Source organism: Taudactylus pleione, unplaced genomic scaffold (assembly GCF_031769625.1).
Source record: "Taudactylus pleione unplaced genomic scaffold, aTauple2 ptg000490l, whole genome shotgun sequence".
In the NCBI taxonomy this organism is placed as follows: Eukaryota; Metazoa; Chordata; class Amphibia; order Anura; family Myobatrachidae; genus Taudactylus; species Taudactylus pleione.
Window position 1 is genome coordinate 3,566,535 of NW_028284892.1, and position 25,194 is coordinate 3,591,728.

The 25,194-nt window shown below is 46.8% G+C and overlaps 1 protein-coding gene across 2 annotated transcripts in view; it reads right to left on the reverse strand.

The window, feature by feature from the left end:
• The window catches only part of LOC148502596 (DNA damage-regulated autophagy modulator protein 1-like), a 622,814-nt gene that overhangs the window by 367,232 nt on the left and 230,388 nt on the right, over positions 1-25,194 (reverse strand). For both annotated transcript variants that reach the window (XM_088449676.1, XM_088449677.1), the window contains one exon: positions 18,621-18,725. In XM_088449676.1, coding sequence (XP_088305802.1) covers positions 18,621-18,685 — 65 coding nt within the window. In that variant the 5' untranslated portion in view covers positions 18,686-18,725. The remainder of the gene's footprint in view (positions 1-18,620; positions 18,726-25,194) is intronic.

Sequence of the window (25,194 nt, forward strand, 5' to 3'; positions counted from 1 at the left end):
AGCTATGCGAGCGTCCTGGAGGACGCTCCAAAAAAACAAACAAAAACATCCTGATTCAGAGCGGGCGCTCGTTCAGAGCGTCCGGCTCTGAATCAGGCCCAGTGTTCCAATGCGTTCCTTCTGAAAAGTATCATTGGGAGAAAGTATATGGAGTGTATTCGTTGCCTGCATACAGTTAAGGGAACCAATTTGGTGACTGAACCGATGTTCCATGCAGACTGCCATTTCACTAGAAAGCAGTAACATCACACAGTATACAGTACATACTATTCATTTACTAGAAATAAGCCACATTACTATCCAAATAAACCTGGAGGCTTATTTATCAAATTATTAAGTGTCATTTTTATTTCTGCTGCTTTTTATCTAAATGTATAAAACAAAATATTGTTGAGGCAGTTGAGCGATGATGGCACAGAGCGATGATGGCACACAGCGATGATGGCACAGTTCTATTAAATTTAATAATGACACTTCTGATGAAGTTTGGTTAAATGAAACACACTGAGTGGCCTACCGCTGTGTGTCTTACATTTGGGGGTAAATTTACTAAGATGGGAGTTCTATTTAAGAAGTGATGCTGGCCATAGCAACTAATCAGATTCTAGCACCTTCTAGAAGATAATACCTGGAATCTGATTGGTTGCTATGGGCAACATCACTTCTTAAATAGAACTCCCATCTTAGTAAATTTACCCCTTGGAGTCTTAGGGGTATATTTACTAAAGGTCGATTTTAATAGATTAAAAATTAATCAAAATCGATTAACATCGATGTTGTGTTTCTCACATTTACTAATACTTAAAAAACGAAATAAAAAATTGTCTGTTAGTAAATGTGTGATTTAGCCCCAGAATCACATCGATGTTAATCGGTCTTGAATGATTTTAAATCAACCTTTAGTAAATATACCCCTTAGAACCTTATGTCGGGACTTATTGGATCCATTCTGTGATACTTATGGTTATATAGGAGAACATATTTGGAGATCCATCTTGATGTGGAGGAGAATACACATAGGGTCTCATTCAGACCCGCTCACAAGCGCAGATGAGCTCGCAAGCGAGTCGATGTAGAGGCCCTGCGCACGCGCAGCGGCCGCATTGCGCGTGCACAAGCTTACTACAAAAGGGGCGACTGTTGATTGTGATCGACAGCTCGCACCGTTTTGTGGGCGGGGCGGGGGGGCTTGCCAAACGAAGGTTTTCCCGACGGAACGCCTGCCGTTTGGAGACGGCCCCACTGACAGCTCACTGGGGGCTTGCGTTAGACGAGACCCTACCACAAGAGTCTCGTCGCAAGCCCCGATGGTAGCCATGGTCTTGACCATCAACCTGGCCGCTCGCTAAAGCTGTGGGTGGTCGCTCACAGCCTAGTGAGCGGCCAGGAGGCCGGCTCATTTTAGAGATGCAGCTGCCCGCATTCAGAGCGAGCACTCGCATTTTGCTCTGAATGAGGTCCATAATCCTATATCATTTTTTCTCTATATTATTTAGGGGCTCTCCTTTTTGAATAAAAAAAATATATTTATATTGTTTTATGGTGTTGGACTAGAATGCGTTTACATTTTCCGGTTTGATACCAAGATTTGGAAGTGTTATCAACGTACTTAACATATACATATATATCCCGATGTATGGACGGCACTCCCGGCTCACTGCAGTAAAGACGGAGGCGCTCACTCCAATATAGATGTCAACGTTTCAGAGATCTAACTCTGATAACAGACGTTGACATCTATATTGGAGTGAAGGTCTCCGTCTTTACTGCAGTGAGCCGAGAGTGCTATCCATACATCGGTACAGAGATATTATATATATACACATACACATACACACTCATACATACATACATACACACACACACACACACACAGGGATGCGGTCATAATACCGACTGCAGGGATTCTGGCGCTCAGAATGCTGGAGCCGGAATCGCAACACCAGCATCCTGAAGGTAAGTAGCTGGGTTAGGGGGAGGGTTAGGCACTATAGGGGGTGGGTAGATTTAGGCACTATAGGGAAGCCGGCGCACGTAAGCCCGACAGTCGGCTTCCCAACTGCATTATCCCGTCGAGGGTTAAATGTAGGGGTGTACACCAGCCACTTTTTGTGTTTTGGTTTTGGATCTGGATCTTTCTTCGTGTTTTGGATCTGGATTGGTTTTGCCAAAACCACCCTTCCGTGTTTTGGGTTTTGGATCTGTATTTTTTCTTAAAAAAACAAAAAAACTAAACGCTAAAATCACATAAAATGGGCCTTTTTTTGTTCCTACGTTATTAATAACCCCAATAACATTAATTTCCACTCATTTCCACTCTATTCTGGACACCTCACAATAGTGTTTTTAGGCCAAAAGGTTGCACCGAGGTAGCTGGATGACTATGCTAAGCGACACAAGTGGGCGGCACAAACACGTGGCCCATCTAGGAGTGGCACTGCAGTGGCAGACAGGAAGCCAATCAGCGTTATGGTGCCCATTTGCAAGTAGCACGGACCCGGGAGATCTGTGCTACATGCATCTGTGTGATTGGCACAGAGCAGTGACAGGTCCGTGAGACCCGTCTGTGCTTCTGTGGTAAAAAAAAAAAAAACCTGTGTAAAAAAAGAAAAATATGGAGTGCCCCCCCCCCCCCCACACACACACACACAAAAAAAGAGCAACCAGCCCCGGGCATTAGTGACCCAGTGCTGGGTGTGCTTAAATACAGGGGACAAACGACGTAGGCGTCCCCTGTACTTAAGCACAACCAGCACCGAGCTAGTCAGAGCCAGCGCTGGTTGCCAAAATACGGGGGACAAACGACGTAGGGGTCCCCCGTATTCTGCGCAACCACCTCTGGGCTCTGATCCGGTCCTGGTTCTGGAAATACAGGGGAAATACAGCCGCAAGGTTATTAAAGTTTACCCTGCGGTTCCCACCATTGACTACAATGGAGGGAGCCGTTCATTGGCTGAGAGTCGGGAGATGACCTCTCTCAGCCAATGAACGCTTAGCAGCGGGGTTACCATGGTGATAGCCCGCCACTAAGCTCTCATTCGGGAAGTACCGTTCTATAGTACGGTACTAAGTTCGTGGATCGGGTTTCAGGGGTTTTTTTTTGCCAAGGCCGGGGATGCCTACTTTGGAACAAAGAGGACAGAACCTCGCATAGGAGATGGTGAGTATGTTCTTTTTTCACAGGTCCCCTATGGATACTTTACCGGACAAGTGGACCGATGCTACAGGGTTAAATAGGTGAGTATGTGTACATGTGTGTGTGTGTGTATGTATGTTTAATAAACTTATACTGTCACGGTATGTGTGTCCTGTGTTTTCTATAAACATTTTTTTACAGGTGAACTACAGGTACTAGTGGGCCCTTAATGCCCTGCATGCTGGTACTTGTGGTTCTCCAAGTACCAGCATGCGGGGCAGGCTTGCTGGGACTTGCAGTTCTACTTCTAAAGACAATGTTTGATATTATTTATTTACACCACACCACACTATCAACCCGCCACCCGCCGCCAGCAGGGGTGGCAGGGATAGCCCCGGGCTATCAGCCTGGGCCTGGGGTGCCCTGGAGAGGGTGACCCCTTTATTGGGGGGGGTCCCCAGCTCTCCAGGGATCCCCGGCCTGGGCTGACTAGCGGTCAGGGCTGATGCTGCGGCTGGGGGGTCCGGTGAAAGGGCTCCCCTGGCTGTGGCATCAGCCCCCCGCTAGAAAAAGTCCAGTGCTGGTTCTGGAACATACAGGGGAACCCTACTCATTTTTTTCCCCTGTATTTCCAGAACCAGATCAGAGCCCAGAGCTGGTTTTGCAGAATATGGGGGACCCCTACATCGTTTGTCCCCCATATTTTGGCAACCAGCGCTGGTTCTGACTAGCCCGGTGCTGGTTGTGCTTAAGTACAGGGGACCCCTACGTCGTTTGTCCCCTGTATTTAAGCACACCCAGCACTGGGTCACTAATGCCCGGGGGCTGGTTGCTCTTTTTTGGGGGGGTGCACGCCATTTTTTTCTTTTTTTTTACACAGGTTTTTTTTTTTTTCACCACAGCAGCACAGACGGGTCTCACGGACCCGTCAGTGCTCTGTGTCAATCACACAGATGCATGTAGCACAAATCTCCTGGTCCGTGCGTGCATCTGTGTCATTGAAATACACAGCAGCACAGACGGATCTCACTGACCCATCTGTGTTCTGTGTCACTGTCAATCACACAGATGCATGTAGCACGGATCTCACGAGGCCGTGCTACATGCAAATGAGCACCATAATGCTTGTTGGCTGAGAGCCGTGACAGACGGCTCTGTCAGCCAATCAGCACTTTGCCCATTAAAGGGAAAGGCATTTTTTTTAAATGGCCCCTCGAGGCAAAACCTCGAGATCCGACAGCAGATCTCAAGGTTTTGCCTCGGGAGAGGGATCCACGGCAGACAGGGAGATCCGAGCTTGGGCTCGGATCGCCCTGGATCCCCGAAGTTCGTGTGGGTTCGGTTCTCAGGGAACCGAACCCGCTCATCCCTAGTTAAATAACAGGCGTCTAAATCTAGACGCCTCTCATTTTACCGACGCCGGGAGACCGGCATCCCGATTGAAGTGATGCCGGGCGCCGTTGCGGACAGACGCAGGGGGGGGGGCAAGGGTTAGGTTTAGGGCTCCTGGGGGGGACTTAGGGTTAGGGTTAGGCTAGGGGGAGTGAGGGTTAGGGTTAGGCACCCTCGGGGGGAGGTCAGAGTTAGGCACCCCCCAGGGGAAGTTTAGGCGGCAGGGAAGGGGGGGTTAGGTTTAGGCACTTGGGGTTAGGGTTAGGCACTATAGGGAGAGGGTTAGATTTAGGCACTATAGGGGGTGGTTAGGTTAAGGCACTATAGGGGGAGGGTTAGGGTTAGGCACTAGAGGGAGGGTTAGGCACTATAGGGGGAGGTTAGATTTAGGCACTATAGGGGGAGGGTTAGAGTTAGGCACTATAGGGAGAGGGTTAGAATTAGGCACTATAGGGGGTGGTTAGGTTTAGGCACTATAGGGGGAGGGTTAGGGTTAGGCACTATTTGGGGTAGTTAGGTTTAGGCACTATAGGGGGAGGGTTAGGTTTAGGCACTATAGGGGGTGGTTAGGTTTAGGCACTATAGGGGGAGGGTTAGGCACTATTTGGGGTAGTTAGGTTTAGGCACTATAGGGGGAAGTTAGGTTTAGGCACTATAGAGTAAGGGGTTAGATTTAGGCACTATAGGGGAAGGGTTAGGTTTAGGCACTATAGGGGGAGGTTAGGTTAAGACACCAGGAAGGGAGGGTTAGGATACCGATCGACAGGTGTCTGTATCCTAACCCTGTTGGGATGCCGGCGTCGAGATTCTGACCGCCGGAATCCCGAGCGCTGGCATCCCGTAGCCAACCGCACACACATATGTATACATACACACACTGAAAAATACATTATACATACTAAATACCTTCTATAAAATGATATTTTTTTTTTCCTATTAATAATTAAAAACTATAATATAGCTCAAGAATATATAATTTTTATACTTCTTTTGCGATAGGGCCATCATTCCAGAACAGGTATTTCGGTGGTACAAACTCCACCACGATACTTGATAAACTGTCTCCCCCATACAAATACCATGTTAGTACAGGTGGTAATATAACCAGTTTATAGGGAGAGGCAAAAACAAGACCTTTCACCTGCAAAAATACCCCAGGCCACTGCTTTCAGGGCAGCATGCTCTTGCCAAGATGCAAAATTGCACCTTCTAGCTGGACTTCCACCTACGCCAAAATGAAACATTAGCGGACGCTCATTGGCTGGGAACCACGTGGAGGAGCCGCTCATGGGCTAAGGCCACATGGGTCCCAGCCAATGAGTGGCCGCATAATGTTCTTGAACTAATGTTATGCCGCCCCTGATTGGCTCACGGCCCAGTAACTAATGACAGCTCAAACCCTGAGCTGTCATTAGTGTAACTGTAACAACATGCTGTAGTGTCTTGTTACAGTGTGTCCGGGGCCCTATTTGGATTACTGCGGAGAACATCGTGGTATAAAAGGTGAGTACTGGATCTTTTTTAAGAGGTACTTCCATTGGATACTTTACGTTGAGAAGGGGACGTGACCATCTGGAAGAAGGTGAGTATGTGCGAGTGTATAGATGTAATAAATCTTATTTTCACGGTGTGTGTGTGTCTTATGGTTTTTTTTTACACATTTCTTTACAGGTGAACTACATGGACCAGCAGGCCCTTAATGCCCCGCATGCTGGTACTTGTGGTTCTCCAAGTACCAGCATGCGGGGGAGGCTTGCTGGGACCTGCAGTTCTACTGTACAGACAATGTTGTCAATTCTATTTTTCACACTACACCTACACTAACAGCTCGCCACCCACTGCACAAGGGTGGCAGGGATAGCCCCAGGCTATCAGCCTAGGCCAGGGGTGCCCTGGAGAGGGGGACCCCTTTATTGGGAGGGTCCCAACTCCCCAGGGATCCCTGGCCTGGACTGACTAGCGGTCAGGACTGATGCTGCGGCTGGGGGGCTCCCCTGGCTGTGGCATAAGCCCCCCGCTAGGAAGGGTCCAATGCTGGTGTTAATTATAGGGGGACCCCTACGCAATTTTTTTCCCCCTATAATTAAAACCAGGACTGGCCCTGTAGCCAGGTGCTGGTTCCTAAATTACAGTGGAACCCTACTCATTTTTTCCCCCGGAACCAGGACTGGCTGGCAAGTCCGGGGCTGGTTATGCATTTGGGGGGGGGGGGGGGACCCTGTGTCATTTTTTTTTCTAACATTTAACTAATTTTATACAGGTTCAATACACTAGCAGCCTTCACATATTTCACTGATATGTGCAGGCTGCTTTCTTGGGTGAGTATTGCAGAGAGAAAACACTGCAATCTCGAGTAAGTAATCTCATCTAAACTCTCAATTTTGGGGAAAAAAAACTCATTCTGCTTCACCATCGGAAAACTCACTTTCAGCTAAACTCACTATTAAAAGGGAAAACTCACCTGAGTTTTGGTGAAGCTGAGTGAGTTCAAACACAACCAAGCTCGATTCTTAGTAAATTTACCCCCCAATCTCTGCCATCTATAAAATTAAAGTCCGTTTGCAACTTGGAAAGGACTGTGTAGACCACCACACAAGAGATAAGTGTGTATTTGAGCTGCAAAGCGGCCATTTTGCACTACAGGTGCTAAATTACCTCAAGTACGTTCTTGAGGTTTACTTTGAATATAATAGAGCAGGGGTTCCCAACCATGGTCCTCAAGGCACACTAACGGTCCAGGTTTTAAGGATAGCCATACTTGAGCACAGGTGATTTAATTAGTACCTTAGTTATTTTGATTTAACCATCTGTGCTTTAGAATGGATATCACTAAAACCAGGACTGTTAGTGTGTCTTAAGGTACTGTAGTTCTACTGAGAGATCCCCATTCAGCTATACATAGATTTCATGGTGGGTGGGCTGTTCCCCGACATAAGGTAGAAGACAGGATTGCAAAGTGAGCAAACCGCTGACGTTGCTAAAACAACTTGAACGCAGTCCTTTCTTCGTATGCAAAAATTCTCCCAGTCTACCGACAGGATTTGCAGTACACCAAGTGTGCCAAACTTCTTTTGGTGACATTAAAGAAAACTTAAAAATAACTCAGGCTGTCTCTGTACTTATGGAGGGTGAAATTACCCAGAACGCTCTGCTGTGGAGACCTAGAACAGATGTGGCAGCTGTCCCTGTTTATTAGATGTGATGCGCTTGAAATGCATTTACCACAGAATGAGGATTCCTGTACAGTTCACCACTTGGCAGCATAGAAGTAGTTAAAATATCTGTCATTACTTTTTTAATACTTTAATGCCCGGAGGCCTAACAGTTGCCCAGCACCGCATCTCACTCAGGGAAAACACAGGGTGACAAGAGTCGTCATTCAGTCAGCGCTGTTTGAGGTAATGCCCCCCATTAACTGTCACACTCAGAAAGCTGGTACACGCTGAGCCTCGTACCAACATACCAGGAGCTAGTGGACTGTGCATGGCATCACGCCATACAAGCAGATGGGCGTTAATGTAGGCAGTCAAGAGGCATTATGTGTACGAATGAGATGCATGAGATGCAGGCAGGGTTCCCAGTCATAAATGTTCCGCCAGCTGTTGGTCTTGTCATTTTTACCTTCTGCAAGGTTCCTACCACATGTCCTCATCACCGCTGAGGTACAAACATCCACATTGATGCCACGGGAAAAGAACAATGTGACAAGGAGATCTTCCTGCCGCTGGGCTAGTCAGATCAGATTTATTTTGCATGTGCTTATCATATATAATGCATTTAAGATCACCAGATAAAAAGCATGCATTATACATATGCTGTACAATGGAAACGATGTACTCCCTACTGTAAAATATAAGGTTATTAGGAATCCTGGAACGGTTGTGTCACCACAGAAAGGCCACAGGCTTTATACATGTTACAGAATTCTGAGATACCTTATAATATTCTTACATTTTACAGTGACAGAATATTTTACTCCTTATATAGTAAGATACAAGCTCTAGTTTTAGACAAAACGAGCTGCATGCATGAGGACCTTCAGGAGGTCAGATGGGGCCGGGTACTGGAGTGTGTGTTTGTGAGGGGGGGGGGGGGGGGGGAATACCAATTCCTGGCAGATGTGTATAACAGCGCAGTTGTACATCAGGCAGTGAGGGGAGACTGCTGCAGCCAGGCCCATTAAACCGGGCCAGGTAAATAGTACCCGACCCCTCCCTCCTATCGATGCCCCTGGCATGTACACGTTGACCCTCATATCCAGGTGTGTTTTGTCATCCCATAACACTTCCAAAATGAGTCATGTGACATGTTTCTGTGTTGCAGTAATACTAAAGGTGATGATATAGGCTGCCAACCCCTTATGGAGAGCTGCAAGTCTTACAGGAAAAGCTGCCACTTGAGCTGATAATATAGTTACAGCTGTCAGAAGTTAAGAGGGAGTCCAGGTCCATTCCAGGAATTCAGAGGAAGTCCAGGTCCAGCCCAAAGGAGTTCAAAGCCGGAGAGTTTCTTCTGAAATATCCTGATCTGTTGTTCCAGGGGGCTGATGTTGCTGCTGCCTATTTGGGTGAGCCACAGGATGCCCAACAAGGCTTTTAACACAGGTTTCAAAAACTGACCGGGTTCAGTGTCCTTGGCAAGTGTGAGTAACCAGCTGCATACATAGGGGTAACTGGCTAGACAACAACACACATCATAACCTTCTTATGAAATAACATGTGAAGGGACTACTACCCACACCGTTGTTTACTTCCTATTAGTGATGGTTGCTATAATTGGGACTATATAAACCCCTTCAACATTATCTTTTTCAAATAAAGTCTTTTCATAAAGGGATTCTTGTTCTTCATTAATGTCTTCATCATCACAGTTGTTGCAAAGACTCCCGACGCGTCTCTACTGCAGTCAGAAACATGACGTTTTGCACAGTGTCTGCGGTAATGTATAGACAGTCAAGGATATGAGGTTATTATAGCCAGGGTTTCTACCTTGTGACCTCCGTCTCCCCCTTTCCATTACCATTCTCATTGAGGAATGTAGGAGAGGTTGTTGACACCAGCGCTTACACTTCCATCGCAGCCACCGACTTCTGTAGCTGGTTCAACTTTACGACCACATTTTAGCTCTTCTAATAATCTAATCATCATCTAAGCAGTGTGAACTGTACAGACCTCCTGGAGATCATCAATGTCTTCACACCCTGTGGGGGGGGGGGGGGATTCAAATAGCTGTGAGGATTACCCCGCAGCTAATCGATCGGACTGCATGATTCAACGAGCTGTGGGAACCCAGTGCACTAATTATCAGAGGCAGGAGCTGCGAGGAAAAATCGGCAATAAAATATAGATTCAGCATTTTAACTGGCAGGGAAAGCCATTCATTCCGCATTTTACGTAGAATCAATGGGTTATTGCATGTAAGTCCAGTGTTTACCACGCAGACAAAAGATTACGTTTATTGAATAGCTTTTTCCCATGCGGCGCAATCAATTAGCTGCAGAGTATATGCCGAGGCAAACTGAATTCCCCCCTTTATGTATCAAACCTTCTAGTGGAGAAGCTGACCTATAGCCACCAATCAGCTACTACCTATTATTCTATAACAGGGGTAGGCAACCTGTGTCACTCCAGCTACTGTGAAACTACATATCCAGCATGCCCTGCCATAAATTTGCTGTTAACACATGCTAAAACTGTGGCAAGGCATGATGGGAAGTGTAGTTATACAGCAGCTGGAGTGTCACAGGTTGCCCACCCCTGCTATAGAATAATAGGTAGTAGCTGATTGGTTGTTATGGACAACTTCTCTGCTTGACCACTTCACTCTTTAGACGTCTTTATCCATCATCAGTGAGCCACTAATGTCTCCTACAGGTGGAGCCAATGAACATGTGACTTTTCAGGGCAGACTTCAGCCTGCAATGACACGGGGCAGAGCCTTAACTAGATATTTTGGTGACCTGTGCCAGAAAGAGCATTGTCGCCCCCCCCATTTTTCAAAGGGACAAAATATACCCAAAAAAGGGCCTTGGCTTCATGGGGAAGGGCCAGGGAAGAGATAGGGGAGGCCAGGAGTTGCTGGGGATGAAATAAGAGGAAGCTACAAGCAAGAACGATAATAAACAGAAATTTTACAGGCCCAAACAGCGCCCCCTGACCTGTGGTGCCCTGTGCGATGGCAGCGGCCGCACTAACCTAGCTACGGCCCTGACACGGGGTATGAATACTTTTCGAATTAAAGAACTTCTGTGTTTTGATTTTTTTTTTTTTTTGCATTATTAATAATTTGTGGAAAAGTTCTGCAATACTGGTTTTGTGAATCAGCACCACAAATAAAGTCCCTGCTTCAATCAATTTTGAATTTCAGTATCTGCAGCAACAAAATGTAACAAATGTGTTGGGGGTTGAATACTTCACCCTTGGTCGTACACGGCCACTCCCAGCACCCTCCCAAACCCTTGGTCGTACACGGCCACTCCCAGCACCCTCCCACACCCTTGGTCGTACACGGCCACTCCCAGCACCCTCCCACACCCTTGGTCGTACACGGCCACTCCCAGCACCCTCCCACGCCCATGGTCGTACACGGCCACTCCCAGCACCCTCCCACGCCCATGGTCGTACACGGCCACTCCCAGCACCCTCCCACGCCCATGGTCGTACACGGCCACTCCCAGCACCCTCCCACGCCCATGGTCGTACACGGCCACTCCCAGAACCCTCCCACACCCTTGGTCGTACACGGCCACTCCCAGCACCCTCCCACACCCTTGGTCGTACACGGCCACGCCCAGCACCCTCCAACACCCTTGGTCGTACACGGCCACTCCCAGCACCCTCCCACACCCTTAGTCATACACGGCCACTCCCAGCACCCTCCCAGACCCTTAGTCGTACACGGCCACTCCCAGCACCCTCCCACACCCTTAGTCGTACACGGCCACTCCCGCACCCTCCCACACCCTTAGTCATACACGGCCACTCCCAGCACCCTCCCACACCCTTAGTCGTACACGGCCACTCCCGCACCCTCCCACACCCTTAGTCATACACGGCCACTCCCAGCACCCTCCCACACCCTTAGTCATACACGACCACTCCCAGCACCGTCCCACACCCTTAGTCGTACACGGCCACTCCCGCACCCTTAGTCATACACGGCCACTCCCAGCACCCTCCCACACCCTTAGTCATACACGGCCACTCCCAGCACCCTCCCAAACCCTTAGTCATACACGGCCACTCCCAGCACCCTCCCACACCCTTAGTTGTACACGGCCACTCCCGCACCCTCCCACACCCTTAGTCATACACGGCCACTCCCAGCACCCTCCCACACCCTTAGTCATACACGACCACTCCCAGCACCCTCCCACACCCTTAGTCATACACGGCCACTCCCAGCACCCTCCCACACCCTTAGTCATACACGGCCACTCCCAGCACCCTCCCACACCCTTAGTCATACACGGCCACTCCCACATCCTTAGTCATATACGGCCACTCCTAGCACCCTCCCACACCCTTAGTCATACACGGCCACTCCCACACCCTTAGTCATACACGGCCACTCCCAGCACCCTCCCACACCCTTAGTCATACATGGCCACTCCCACACCCTTAGTCATACACGGCCACTCCTAGCACCCTCCCACACCCTTAGTCATACATGGCCACTCCCACACCAATAAGCCCATTGACTCGGCAGCAGCCAGTGCCCATAAAGGACTATAACTGCACCACCAATATGCCAGTGCCCATCAATGACTATATGCCAGTAGCTTGTGTATAAATACAGTGCATCTGTTTACTACCTTGTATATTCTATGCATCAATATACATTGCAATGATTTAGTGTTGTTTTACTATGCCATCTTTTATCATAAGGCCAGTTTGGGCCATTATTTTAAGCTAAGGGTATAGGAGGCAGCAAGTAACAAGTGTCCAATCACACAGGGGTGAATTGCGCTGAGGTGCGAGGCATGTCAGGCCTGCAGCTTTCTTGCCAGAACTCCACTATCAGTGACAGCCGCAGGTTCCAGTATACTGCCCAGGAACCGCTATTTACAGTTCCCGGCCACCCTATAGCTGCACATAACAATGGTACCTCACAGGCGTTTTCTTTAGCGTAGGGAGGTCCTGGGAGCTGCAATTACTGAGGCCTGTCAGCACTGATGGATGCAGCTGCATGTAAAGTCAGAGGTAAGAGAAAGAGAAGCACGACGCAAGGAGCAGGGCGGTGAGGGGCTGCTCAGCTCAGGACTGATCGGCCATGGCTCATGACAATGGCTGGTCCCTGGGGAGGAACGAGCAACACAGATGTAAGCCAATGTGCAGTGACGGCCTGGAATAGGCCAGGATCAGCCATGATGAGCTCAGGTGCCCAGACCAGGGCGCATAATAAAAATAAACAGATGCATTTATTTAATTTAAAAAAAAAAAAACTTGTATCTATCGGCCCCCCTAAGCCATCGTCCAAGAGGAAAAAATCCCATTGCAGGCTATGGACAATCTGACCCTGCTGAAATGTGTTCGAGCACCTGTCCTTCATATAATTTGTCGAGTCAAATAATTGGATATGATCGCTTGCAATTATTATCTGACGAACTAGTCAGTCAGTCAGTGTTCTGATGAAGATTAAATTGGATGCTACTCGGCGTCAGCGCAATCCGATGCGCACAAATGCGAATCCACCACACACATACACTGATGCATATAACGCACACACATAAACATATATGCGTACACATAGATGCTCACATGCATATTCACATACAAACATTTCCTATTTCAATGCACAGACGCACATATGCGAACGCATATGTATAAAATGGTTCCCAGTCACAATAGCTAATAATCAGAGTTATTAAAGGTATTTTATAACTAATAATTATGATGTAATATGTACTAAAATGAGATCTAAGGTTTAGAACATAGTGGACATGTCATGTTTGGTATCATACTAAAGCCCTATTTATTTGCAGATATCCGTTTCTATGGGCAAGGAAATCGCATCATGCGTCCACTAGTTATAGATGATAGGGAGTTATTGAATAGAATGTTATTTCTTGTCTGTAGTGTTTAAACCAGTTCTACGGCGGGAAAGATACACAAAGGAACTGTTGGAGAACTGAGACATACCCATGATGACACCGTATGAACTGACCAATGACCAGATTATCCAGAAGCAAGAACCAATGGTTCCTTTGTTAACTCTGAAATCTGTAAGGTATATAAGCTGTGTCCCGATCTCAGTGTTCAGCCATTCTCTTTGATGACCACAGATGTCTGGATTGATGACTGTATACTGGGAAAAGTGCGCACGTGTATGTATCGGCTTGTACTATTTTATTGCTTTTTACTCTAGTTAAATCTTTCATCGTGTTAGTTTTTCTCTACATAAATAACTTTTTGTGCTTTGGAACCACATGATTGGACTGGAAAGCAATTCTTTCTTAAGCGACTTGCAGCGCTAAATAGCGACTAGAGACTATTGGGAATCAATAAATTGCTTGTAGGACAGGGTCCTGGAGAGGAAACCATGAAAGTTTTCCCGGTGGCCCTAGGTTAGGAATTAATACCAGATATTCATAAGTATCAATTAATACGGGATATTCATATGTATTGATTAATATGGGATATTCATATGTGTATACAGAAATTTATCGTGGTAATAATTTCAATGTTCTCAGAAATCAATATTGATACTACGCATGCCCAGTTGCAGAATGCACCATGTCTGGAGTTTCTCTGAATGATATATCGTGTGAATTACATTGGGGAAAAATATTGCAATGTATCAACTAAAATGTTGTTTTTTGGGTTTTTTTTAAATATCAAATATTGAAGCCAAACAAAAATAACAATCTCTACCCTGGGCATGTGAGCTGTGGTTTACCATTACATACTTGGCCCCAGATATGACTCAACATACTATAGCTACCAAAAGACATAGTTTAGCTTATGGCTGCCTATGTTACTGAGCTGGCTACTTATTTTTCCACACTTTACACCAGCTGGCACTGTATGCACAACCAAAGCCTTCCCTGCTAGCACTTCGCTAAACTGGAGAAGAAGCAGGAGGTCCTGTGTAGCCTGCCCGGGTTCAGTGAGCACACAGGAAGCCAGGCTCTGCCAGCAGGGCCAGATTAACAATGGGGCGGATGGAGCTCCAGCTCCAGGCCTCCACATAAAAATAGGCCCATTGTCATGACAACATGATGTTGACTGGCCATCTGCTCTCCACACGGTCAGCCATAAATCATAAGTAGTAAAATTGTATTTCTATTTACCACACAAAATGAAGCATTTTTTTTTCTTTTACCTATTAAGGGAGACATTGGGGCGGAGAGTATAGGGGGGTACACGCCCACATGGCACTGGCCACACCCACACAGCACTGGTCACGCCTCCTCTGCTTCTCATAATAGGCCCTTGGTCATTTTCAGCTCCAGGCACATGTGGCCCTCAATCCAGCCCTGTCTGCCAGGCACTAATGGAAATTGGGGGATATGATGCAGAGCCTAACAGTGTTGTACTAGGACATGTGAGGCTCTGGGGAATTCAGGAGGCCCTACGTGAAATACTAGTTTGACAGTCTGTTGTGCCCTCCATTTGTTTAAAAGAAAACTTACACAAAAATGGGTTGTGTTGGGTGTTTCCACGGCCTTGATTTATGGCCAAAGACCCAATTTGTCTAAAGTCATCTTTTTATTTCCCATGGTGGGAATTTACAGATAAGTGTGATATCGTACCCCGTTACTGGCCCTCGGAGATGCTTTCACAAGATTACTGGGAAAGTGATATGAAAATAAGTCATTTCTGCTGGAGAGGAGAAATATCATAGACTGGGTAAAATACAGGGCAAGGATGTGCAGTATTTACCATCATAAGGTGACCTGACCTCCATAGCTTTCCACATTGTTACCTGTACAACATTTCCCTGCTGTATCTGCACGGAATCGGTATGAAATACCGCCGGATATTAGCCCAGCGGATGTTATACCGACGCCGGATAGCAGAACAGCAGGATCCCGACTAAGATAAGTTTCTAACTATCCCTAAACCTCTCCCCCCCCCCCCTAACCCTCCCTTAGGGCTGCCTAACCCTAACCTCTCCCCTCTTCCCGCAACCTAACCCTCCGGGTGAAAAGGGGAGGTGCCTAACCCTAACCTCCCCCCGGGGGTGCCTAACCCTAACCTCCCTTCCCTTAGCCTAACCTTAGGCCCCCCCCCCCCCCCCCTCCGCGGCTGTCCGCACCCAGCATGCCAGGCGTCGGGCTCCCTGCGTTAAGATTTCGACACCTGTCATTAGTTCCCTGCCGGGATTTGACAGTCAGGAAGCCGGCGGTCGGCATTGCGACCGCTGGCTTCTTGACTGCTTCCCATCTGCATGACACCTGTTGTTCTGTTATCAATCCTGCCTGTCCAGGGTCACCTATTTATTTTGTACACCTGTCCTGGTGCACAGGATCCGGAGATGGGAGAGACTGAGCTACAAAAGGGTGGTGGGACAGAGGTAGGTGTTAAGCCCCTACCCACCCACAAAAAACAAGCACTGGTTCCGGCTCCAGTGTGAACAAGGTGTATAAACACTTTGTATGCGGTAAGCCTGAACATGATATATGCTGAGATGTCCCTGCTACTAAATGGTGGTATGAGGGTAAGTTACTGAAAAACAAAGATTATTTCTTAGTTTATTATAAGTGAATTATTTACTGATGACCCTGGCTCGTGGCTCCCCGGGATAAATTATTAAATATCCGATCTGTCAGAAATCTCTCATAAATAAATAATTTGGTGCCATCTTTAAGGAGTGCAGTAAATTACTTGTTCATGTTCCCATCTAAATGCTCTCTTGGGTAAATTACGTCTTGCCCCGATGACTTATGAATGAAGATTGGGCAAGCGCGTCATGCTGAGGATTTATAGCCCATGTTGGCAGTGTTGCCACGTCCTTTAAACCTCTGCTGCCTTATGACACTGTGTACGACACACAGACTGCACACTGGGTACAGGCGTTGGCAGCGGCCTGGCTTTTCAGATCGTGCCTCAGGCAGTGGAAGAAATACAGGACAGAGGAGAGGAGATGTTTTATGATGCATCAGGTCATTAATACGTTATATCGCTAGGGTCGCGGCACTGCATTACAGGCTCAAACAAAATGCCAAGGAAGATTACGCTGTCACCAGTAAAATAAAGTGCATCTATACAAAGCAGGTTCAATTACTGCATTTACCAGTGTAATATATTGAGTTCATTTGGATGCAGGACATTTTGAGGCTATTTGTTAAAAGGCCTCTTTATTAAAATACATTGATTAATGATTCTTTCTATATCGCACCAAATTCTCAGGAAATTATCGCCAGCTGAGCGATAGTGGCCCCACACGGAGATGATGAACCTACTGTTTAGCCGTGCCAGCCTCCAGCTACCCAGCGCGCAAGTGCACAGTGAAACTGAAAACCCAGATTCAGGCCTTCAATGACATAAGAAAAAAAAATGGTAAAAAAATTAAGAAAAACCTTTTAAAACAATGAGAAAAAAAAAATCATTTAAAATAATAAAACAATTTTTTTTTTTAAGTGACTTTTCAGCTCAGGATAACTAAAGGTTTTTGTCGACCTGGGCAAAATGAAAAATGGCGTCCACTAAATAAATAAAAAAATTCCATAAAAGCATGATAGAAATCCGATATAGATACATAAACTGGTTAATTGCTATAAAATAGCTTACAGAAGTAAATACAAAAAAAACATGATTTACAAATATAAAACTTATTGTTGCGTGTTTTTTTTTTTAAGAAAGATCTGGGGCTTTTAGTAAAAGCCCCTTCTATAGTGCCCCTTATAACACACAGTAGTAGTGCCCATTATACACAATATGCAACTCAGTAGTAGTGCACCTAATACACAATGCCACACAGTAGTAGTGCACCTAATATACAATGTCACACAGTAGTAGTGCACCTAATACACAATGCCACACAGTAGTAGTGCACCTAATATACAATGTCACACAGTAGTAGTGCACCTAATACACAATGCCACACAGTAGTAGTGCACCTAATATACAATGTCACACAGTAGTAGTGCACCTAGTATACAATGTCACACAGTAGTAGTGCACCTAATATACAATGTCACACAGTGGTAGTGCCCCTAATACATAATACCACACAGTAGTAGTGCCCCTAATACACATAATGCCACACAGTAGTAGTGCCCTTTATACACATTATGCCACAGTAGTAGTGTCCCTTATATACATTATGTCACACAGTAGTAGTGTCCCAATACACAATACCACATATTAGTACCCCTTTCTATACATAATGCCACACAGTAGTACTGCCCCTTAAACACAATGCCACACAGTAGTACCCCCCATACACATAATGCCACACAGTAGTAGTGCCCCTTATACACATTATTCCACACAGTAGTGCCCTTTATACACATTATGCCACAGTAGTAGTGTCCCTTATATACATTATGTCACACAGTAGTAGTGCCCCAATACACAATGCCACATAGTAGTACCCCTAATACACATAATGCCATACAGTAGTGCCCCAATACACAATGCCACATAGTAGTACCCCTAATACACATAATGCCATACAGTAGTAGTGCCCCTTAAACACAATGCCACACAGTAGTGCCCCTTATACACATTATGCCACACAGTAGTAGTGTCCCTTATAAACATTATGTGACACAATAGTGCCTGCTTAATAATGCAATCGGTGATGTCCACATCTAGGGGCGGATTGGCATAGAAGACCAACCTGGAAAATTTCTAGAAGCAGTCCTAATGGGGGCTGTGTGTAACATGTTGAGGGGGCAGGGTCTATGGAGGGGGTCACCATCGGTTGCACCATGCACAGAAGATTTGAACTCTGCCTGATCTGAGCTCCGATCAAGCCAGCTGGCAGCTAGTGTGAACCTGCCTGGCAGGGTAGAGCCAGTGCTGTGGTAAGTCACTAAGGGGAGCAGAGCTGGCAACAGAAATCTTGGGGCTAGGTACACATTTTTTTTGCCTCCTCCAATACATATCAGGTACAGACCAGTCAGTTTGAGAGTTTTTCTTACCTATATGGAGGTTCTTTGCAGCAGGGAACCTCTGAAGAATTTGAACCTCCCTGTGCAGACGGCATCTTCAATCTCCATATTTTAGATCATGTGTCAAGACGATGCCTGTGTGCGTAGAAATATAACCAATGTCATTATCATATAACTGAGGTTCAACCAGATAATGCCTAGTAACAGAAGTTTTTGTGCAGGGCAAAAAGTAACAATTGTATATTATTACACTATTTACTAATTTGGTACCATTTGTATCAGTACATTTATTTTTTTGTTGTCGTTATGAATTGCTGTCTCCCAACCTTTTCTTCTAATCTTGCCAATTGTGGATAATCTCCGGGGCCACCCTTGTCACTAGTGATGTCAGTGGGAGTGCTTTTGGCTCTGATAGAGCCAAAAGCACTCCAGGGCTTGCGGCAACGAGACTCTACCACAAGGGTCTCGTCGCAAGCCCGATGGTCGCGATAGTCTTGACCATCGCGACCATCATCATGGACGCTCGCATAAGCTGTGGGTGGTAACCCACAGCTATGCGAGCGTCCAAGAGGCCGCTACCAAAAAAAAAAAAAACGCCCTGATTCAGAGCGGGCGCTCGTTCAGAGCATCCGGCTCTGAATCAGGCCCTCTATCCCTTATTTTTGTTTTGATTGTTGCCTTTATTTGCAGGCATAAGTGGTAGCAGTCCCTGTCTGCCTTAGGTTTTGAGGTGCTCTCCTCGCCACTACATAGGTTAGGCTGATTCTACCCTGCTGGGGTCAGCAGCACCACTGGTCCGGTTGAACCTTGTTGTTATGTAATTGGCATTGGTGCATCTATAATGGGCACACCCTGCACACATATAATTATACACACCTCTAAGGAATCCTGCGTCAGCATTGCAGAGGGGGTGGCAATTTTCCCAGAGATTAGTACATGCGTAGTAGAGAAGTCAATACCAGAGTCTACTTGGGCTGCAGAGAGGAGGGAGCCAACACAAAGAGACTGTACACGAGCCCCTCCCACTCCATAACCAACCCTAGTCAATGGAAGGGGATGTGTGGGTGTGGCCAGCAATGTGTGGGTGTGGCCAGTGATGTGTGGGTGTGGCCAGTGATGTGTGGGTGTGCACACCACCTACACCAGGGGTTTCAAACCACGGTCCTCAAGGCACACTAACAGTCCAGGTTTTGAGGATAGCCATACTGGAGCACAGGTGACTTAATTAGTACCTCAGTTATTTTGATTTAACCATCTGTGCTCAAGCCTGGATATTACCAAAACCAGGACTGTTAGTGTGCCTTGAGGACAGAGGTTGGGAATCACTGACCTACAACCAGTGCCAGATTAATGTCCACATGGGCCTGGAGCTGAAATTCATGAAGGGCCTATTGTGTGCCGCTGCAGGGTGTGTGACAAGTGCCGCAGTAGTGTGACTGGTGATGTGGGGTCGTGACCAGTGCGGTGTAGGTGTGGTTTACATAAGGATGTGGCCTGTGCTGTGGATGTGTTTAGTTCCATGGAGGGCATAGCTGGCGCCTACCTTCAACCTTGTGAAAGGATGTAAGCTGTATGGTCTGCCTTACCTTGTGTGCTAGAATAGTGTAGATTTATAAAACAAAAAAAGAAATCCAAAACTATTGGCATATTTTTTCTATAAGTGTTATAAAAATGTAATTATATAGACAGACAGACAGATAGATAGTAAATTGGGAGGGTACACACTTAAGGGAACCCAAGCGGGTATAGGGCCTGATTCAGACCCACTCGCAAGCGGCTGTCCGCTCGCAAGTGGGTCGATGGTGTGCACTGCGCATGCGCACGACAGAGGGAGCTCCGTCGTGCGCATGCGCCAGACGCGACGAGCGAAGGAAAGTCCTTCGCTCGTTGTGTCTGATCAAAGGGGGCGTGCTGTCGATGTTGATTGACAGCACGCCCCCTTTGGTGGGCGTGCCGGGGCGTGTCTCCCAGACGGGGGCGCTCCCAAGGGAACGCCTACCGTCAGAAGCCGGCCCACTGACATCACTAGTGATGTCAGTGGGAGTGATTTTGGCTCTGATAGAGCCAAAATCACTCCGGGCCTTGCGGTTGAGAAACTCAACCGCAGGCTCCGGCTCGCAGTGGCGATGGTCGCGATGGTCAAGACCATCGCAGCCATCAACCTGCACGCTCGTATAGGCTGTGGGTGGTGACCCACAGCTATACGAGCGTCCAGGAGGACGCTCCATAATTATGGAGGACGGCCCTCATTCAGAGCGTGCGCTCTGCTCAGAGCGTCCAGCTCTGAATGAGGGCCATAGTGTGGTATGTTGAAGGGAAGGTTAGGGTTAGGCTGTGAGGGGAGGAGGATAGTGTTAGGCACTAGGGAAGGCTAGGGTTAGGCTGTTGGGGGAGGATAGAGTTAGGCACTGCAGGGAGGGTTAGGAGCTAGGGAGAGGTTACAGTTAGACTGCGGGGGGGAGAAGGTTAGGCACTACAGAGAAGGTTAGGACAGGGGTGCACCTCTCCAGAGTCCCGTGTCCGCTGCAGTAGGGCTGCATAAATCACCTAGAAAATGGGAAAATGGTCACCAGCCATTTTCACGGTGTTTTGCGTATGCGCAGTAGTGAAATCACCAGGAAAATGGCAACTGTGCCATTTCCCCAGTGACATGCACAGTAGACTCTGGGCACAGACTAGTGCCCAGAGTCTACTGCTGCGCTCAGTGCGCTGCCAGCTGCTGGGGAGAGAGGAGGGGACCTGTCGCCCTTTCAACTCTTAATACGCCCCTGGGTTAGGTAAAGTGTGTGTGTGCTGTATGTATGCAAATATAATGTGTGTGTGTGTGTGCTGTATGTATGCAAATATAATGCGTGTGTGTGTGTGCTGTATGTATGCAAATATAATGCGCGTGTGCTGTATGTATGCAAATATAATGTGCGCGTGTGTGTGCTGTATGTATGCAAATATAATGTGTGTGTGAGTGCTGTATGTATGCAAATATAATGCGTGTGTGTGTGTGCTGTATGTATGCAAATATAATGCGCGCGTGTGTGTGCTGTATGTATGCAAATATAATGCGTATGTGCTGTATGTATGCAAATATAATGCGTGTGTGTGTGTGCTGTATGTATGCAAATATAATGTGTGTGTGCTGTATGTATGCAAATATAATGCGTGTGTGTGCTGTATGTATGCAAATATGTGTGTGTGCTGTATGTATGCAAATATAATGCGTGTGTGTGCTGTATGTATGCAAATATAATGCATGTGTGTGCTGTATGTATGCAAATATAATGCATGTGTGTGTGCTGTATGTATGCAAATATAATGCGTGTGTGTGTGCTGTATGTATGCAAATATAATGCGTTTATGTGTGCTGTATGTATGCAAATATAATGTGTGTGTGTGTGCTGTATGTATGCAAATATAATGCGTTTATGTGTGCTGTATGTATGCAAATATAATGTGTGTGTGTGCTGTATGTATGCAAATATAATGCATGTGTGTGCTGTATGTATGCAAATATAATGCATGTGTGTGTGCTGTATGTATGCAAATATAATGCATGTGTGTGCTGTATGTATGCAAATATAATGCATGTGTGTGTGCTGTATGTATGCAAATATAATGCGTGTGTGTGTGCTGTATGTATGGAAATATAATGCGTTTATGTGTGCTGTATGTATGCAAATATAATGTGTGTGTCCTGTATGTATGCAAATATAATGCACGTGTGTGTGTGTGTGTGTGTGTGTGCTGTATGTATGCAAATATAATGTGTGTGTGTGTGCTGTATGTATGCAAATATAATGTGTGAGTTTGTGCTGTATGTATGCAACTATAATGTGTGTGTGTGTGTGCTGTATGTATGCAAATATAATGCGTGTGTGTGTGCTGTATGTATGCAAATATAATGCGTGTGTGTGTGCTATATGTATGCAAATATAATGCGTGTGTGTGTGCTATATGTATGCAAATATAATGTGTGTGTGTGTGCTGTATGTATGCAAATATAATGCGTGTGTGTGTGCTATATGTATGCAAATATAATGTGTGTGTGTGTGCTGTATGTATGCAAATATAATGCATCTGTGTGTGCTGTATGTATGCAAATATAATGCGTGTGTGTGTGCTATATGTATGCAAATATAATTTGTGTGTGTGCTGTATGTTTGCAAATATAATGTGTGTGTGTGTGCTGTATATGTATGCAAATATAATGCGCATGTGCTATATGTATGCAAATATAATGCGCGCGTGTGTGTGTGTGCTGTATGTATGCAAATATGTATGTGTGCTGTATGTATGCAAATATAATGCGTGTGTGTGTGCTGTATGTATGCAAATATAATGTGTGTGTGTGTGTGTGTGCTGTATGTATGCAAATATAATGCGTGTGTGTGTGCTGTATGTATAAAAATATAATGTGTGTGTGTGCTGTATGTATGCAAATATAATGCGTGTGTGTGTGCTGTATGTATGCAAATATAATGCGTGTGTGTGCTGTATGTATGCAAATATGTATGTTTGCTGTATGTATGCAAATATAATGCGTGTGTGTGCTGTATGTATGCAAATATAATGCGTGTGTGTGTGTGTGTGTGCTGTATGTATGCAAATATAATGCGTGTGTGTGTGCTGTATGTATAAAAATATAATGTGTGTGTGTGCTGTATGTATGCAAATATAATGCGTGTGTGTGTGCTGTATGTATGCAAATGCGCAGTGCCAGATTAATGTCCACATGGGCCTGGAGCTGAAATTTATGATGAGCCTATTGTATGTCACTGCAGGGGAGGTGACAAGTGCCGTTGCAGTGTGACTGGTAATGTGGGGTCATGACCAGTGCGGTGTGGTGTTGGTTTACAATTTTACATAGGTGTGAGGCCAGTGCAGCGTTCTCCCAGGACACTCCGGGCAGTGCTGCATTTTCAGGTGCCGGTGGCCTCAACACATCTATGCAATGGCATGACGTTACACACTTAAGGGGAACGAGGTCAGCACAGGGCGCTCTGGAGTTAGCCCTGCTATGCCGCTGACTGTGCATGTGTAGGCCAGCACTCCTGTGCAAAGGATAGTGCTATGGCGTCTGGTGCCCTCCTAATTACCACTGCCTGTGAAGGGAGGGAACTATGTAGCAGTGGAATGGACGGCACTCTGGATAGCTTGTATAAAACACATTAAAATCCATTTAAGTTATCAACATTTCAGAACTTGTATTCGTCCCTTCAGTAATCCTGACAAAAGAATGAATACAAGTTCTGAAGCGTTGATAACTTAAACTGAGTATTAGTGTGTTTTATACAGGCCGTCCAGAGTGCCGCCCATTTGACTGCTATATATATGTGTATGTGGGTGTGTACATACATTACACACCCACATACACACCCACATATACATGTAAATTGTGATGGTACAGGGGCTTGAGGCACACTTAAGGGGACCGAAGCAGGTGTGGTGTGATATGTTGACAGTCATGAAAATGTTGACATTAGGGTTAGGCTACATGGGGGGTTAGGTACTAGGGGAAGGTTACGGTTATGCTAAAGGGGGAGGAGGATAGGGTTGGGCACTAGGGGAAGGATAGGGTTAGGCTACATGGGGGGGTTAGGCACTAGGGGAAGGTTAGGGTTAGGCTACATGGGGGGGTTAGGCACTAGGGGGAGGGTTAGGGTTAAGCTACATGGGGGGGTTAGGCACTAGGGGGAGGGTTAGGGTTAGGCTACATGGGGGGGTTAGGCACTAGGGGAAGGTTAGGGTTAGGCTACGGGGAGAGGAGGATAGGGTTAGGCACTAGGGGAAGGTTAGGGTTAGGCTACGGGGGGAGGAGGATAGGGTTAGGCACTAGGGGAAGGTTACGGTTATGCTAAAGGGGGAGGAGGATAGGGTTGGGCACTAGGGGAAGGTTAGGGTTAGGCTACATGGGGGGTTAGGCACTAGGGAGAGGGTTAGGCTACATGGGGGGGTTAGGCACTAGGGGGAGGGTTAGGGTTAGGCTACATGGGGGGGGTTAGGCACTAGGGGAAGGTTAGGGTTAGGCTACGGGGGGAAGAGGATAGGTTTAGGCACTAGGGGAAGGTTAGGGTTAGTCTACGGGGGGAGGAGGATAGGGTTAGGCACTAGGGGAAGGTTACGGTTATGCTAAAGGGGGAGGAGGATAGGGTTGGGCACTAGGGGAAGGTTAGGGTTAGGCTACATGGGGGGTTAGGCACTAGGGGAAGGTTAGGGTTAGGCTACATGGGGGGGTTAGGCACTAGGGGAAGGTTAGGGTTAGGCACTAGGGGGAGGGTTAGGGTTAGGCTACGGGGGGAGGAGGATAGGGTTAGGCACTAGGGAAAGGTTAGGGTTAGACTACGGGGGGAGGAGGATAGGGTTAGGCATTAGGGGGAGGTTACAGTTAAACTGCGCGGGAGGAGGTTAGGGAAAGGTACTATAAGTTAGGGGTAGGCATTAGGGTTAGGGGGGGATACTCACTGGAAGACTGGAGCCGCAGAGGTCATGACCGCTGGGACCCGGAAGCCGTGCTGGAGTCACTGCAGCCATCAGGAGCAGGTCAGTGAGCGCTGGGCCAACAGGGATGATATGTCGACATTCCATCACTGTCTACATGAATGTCGACACG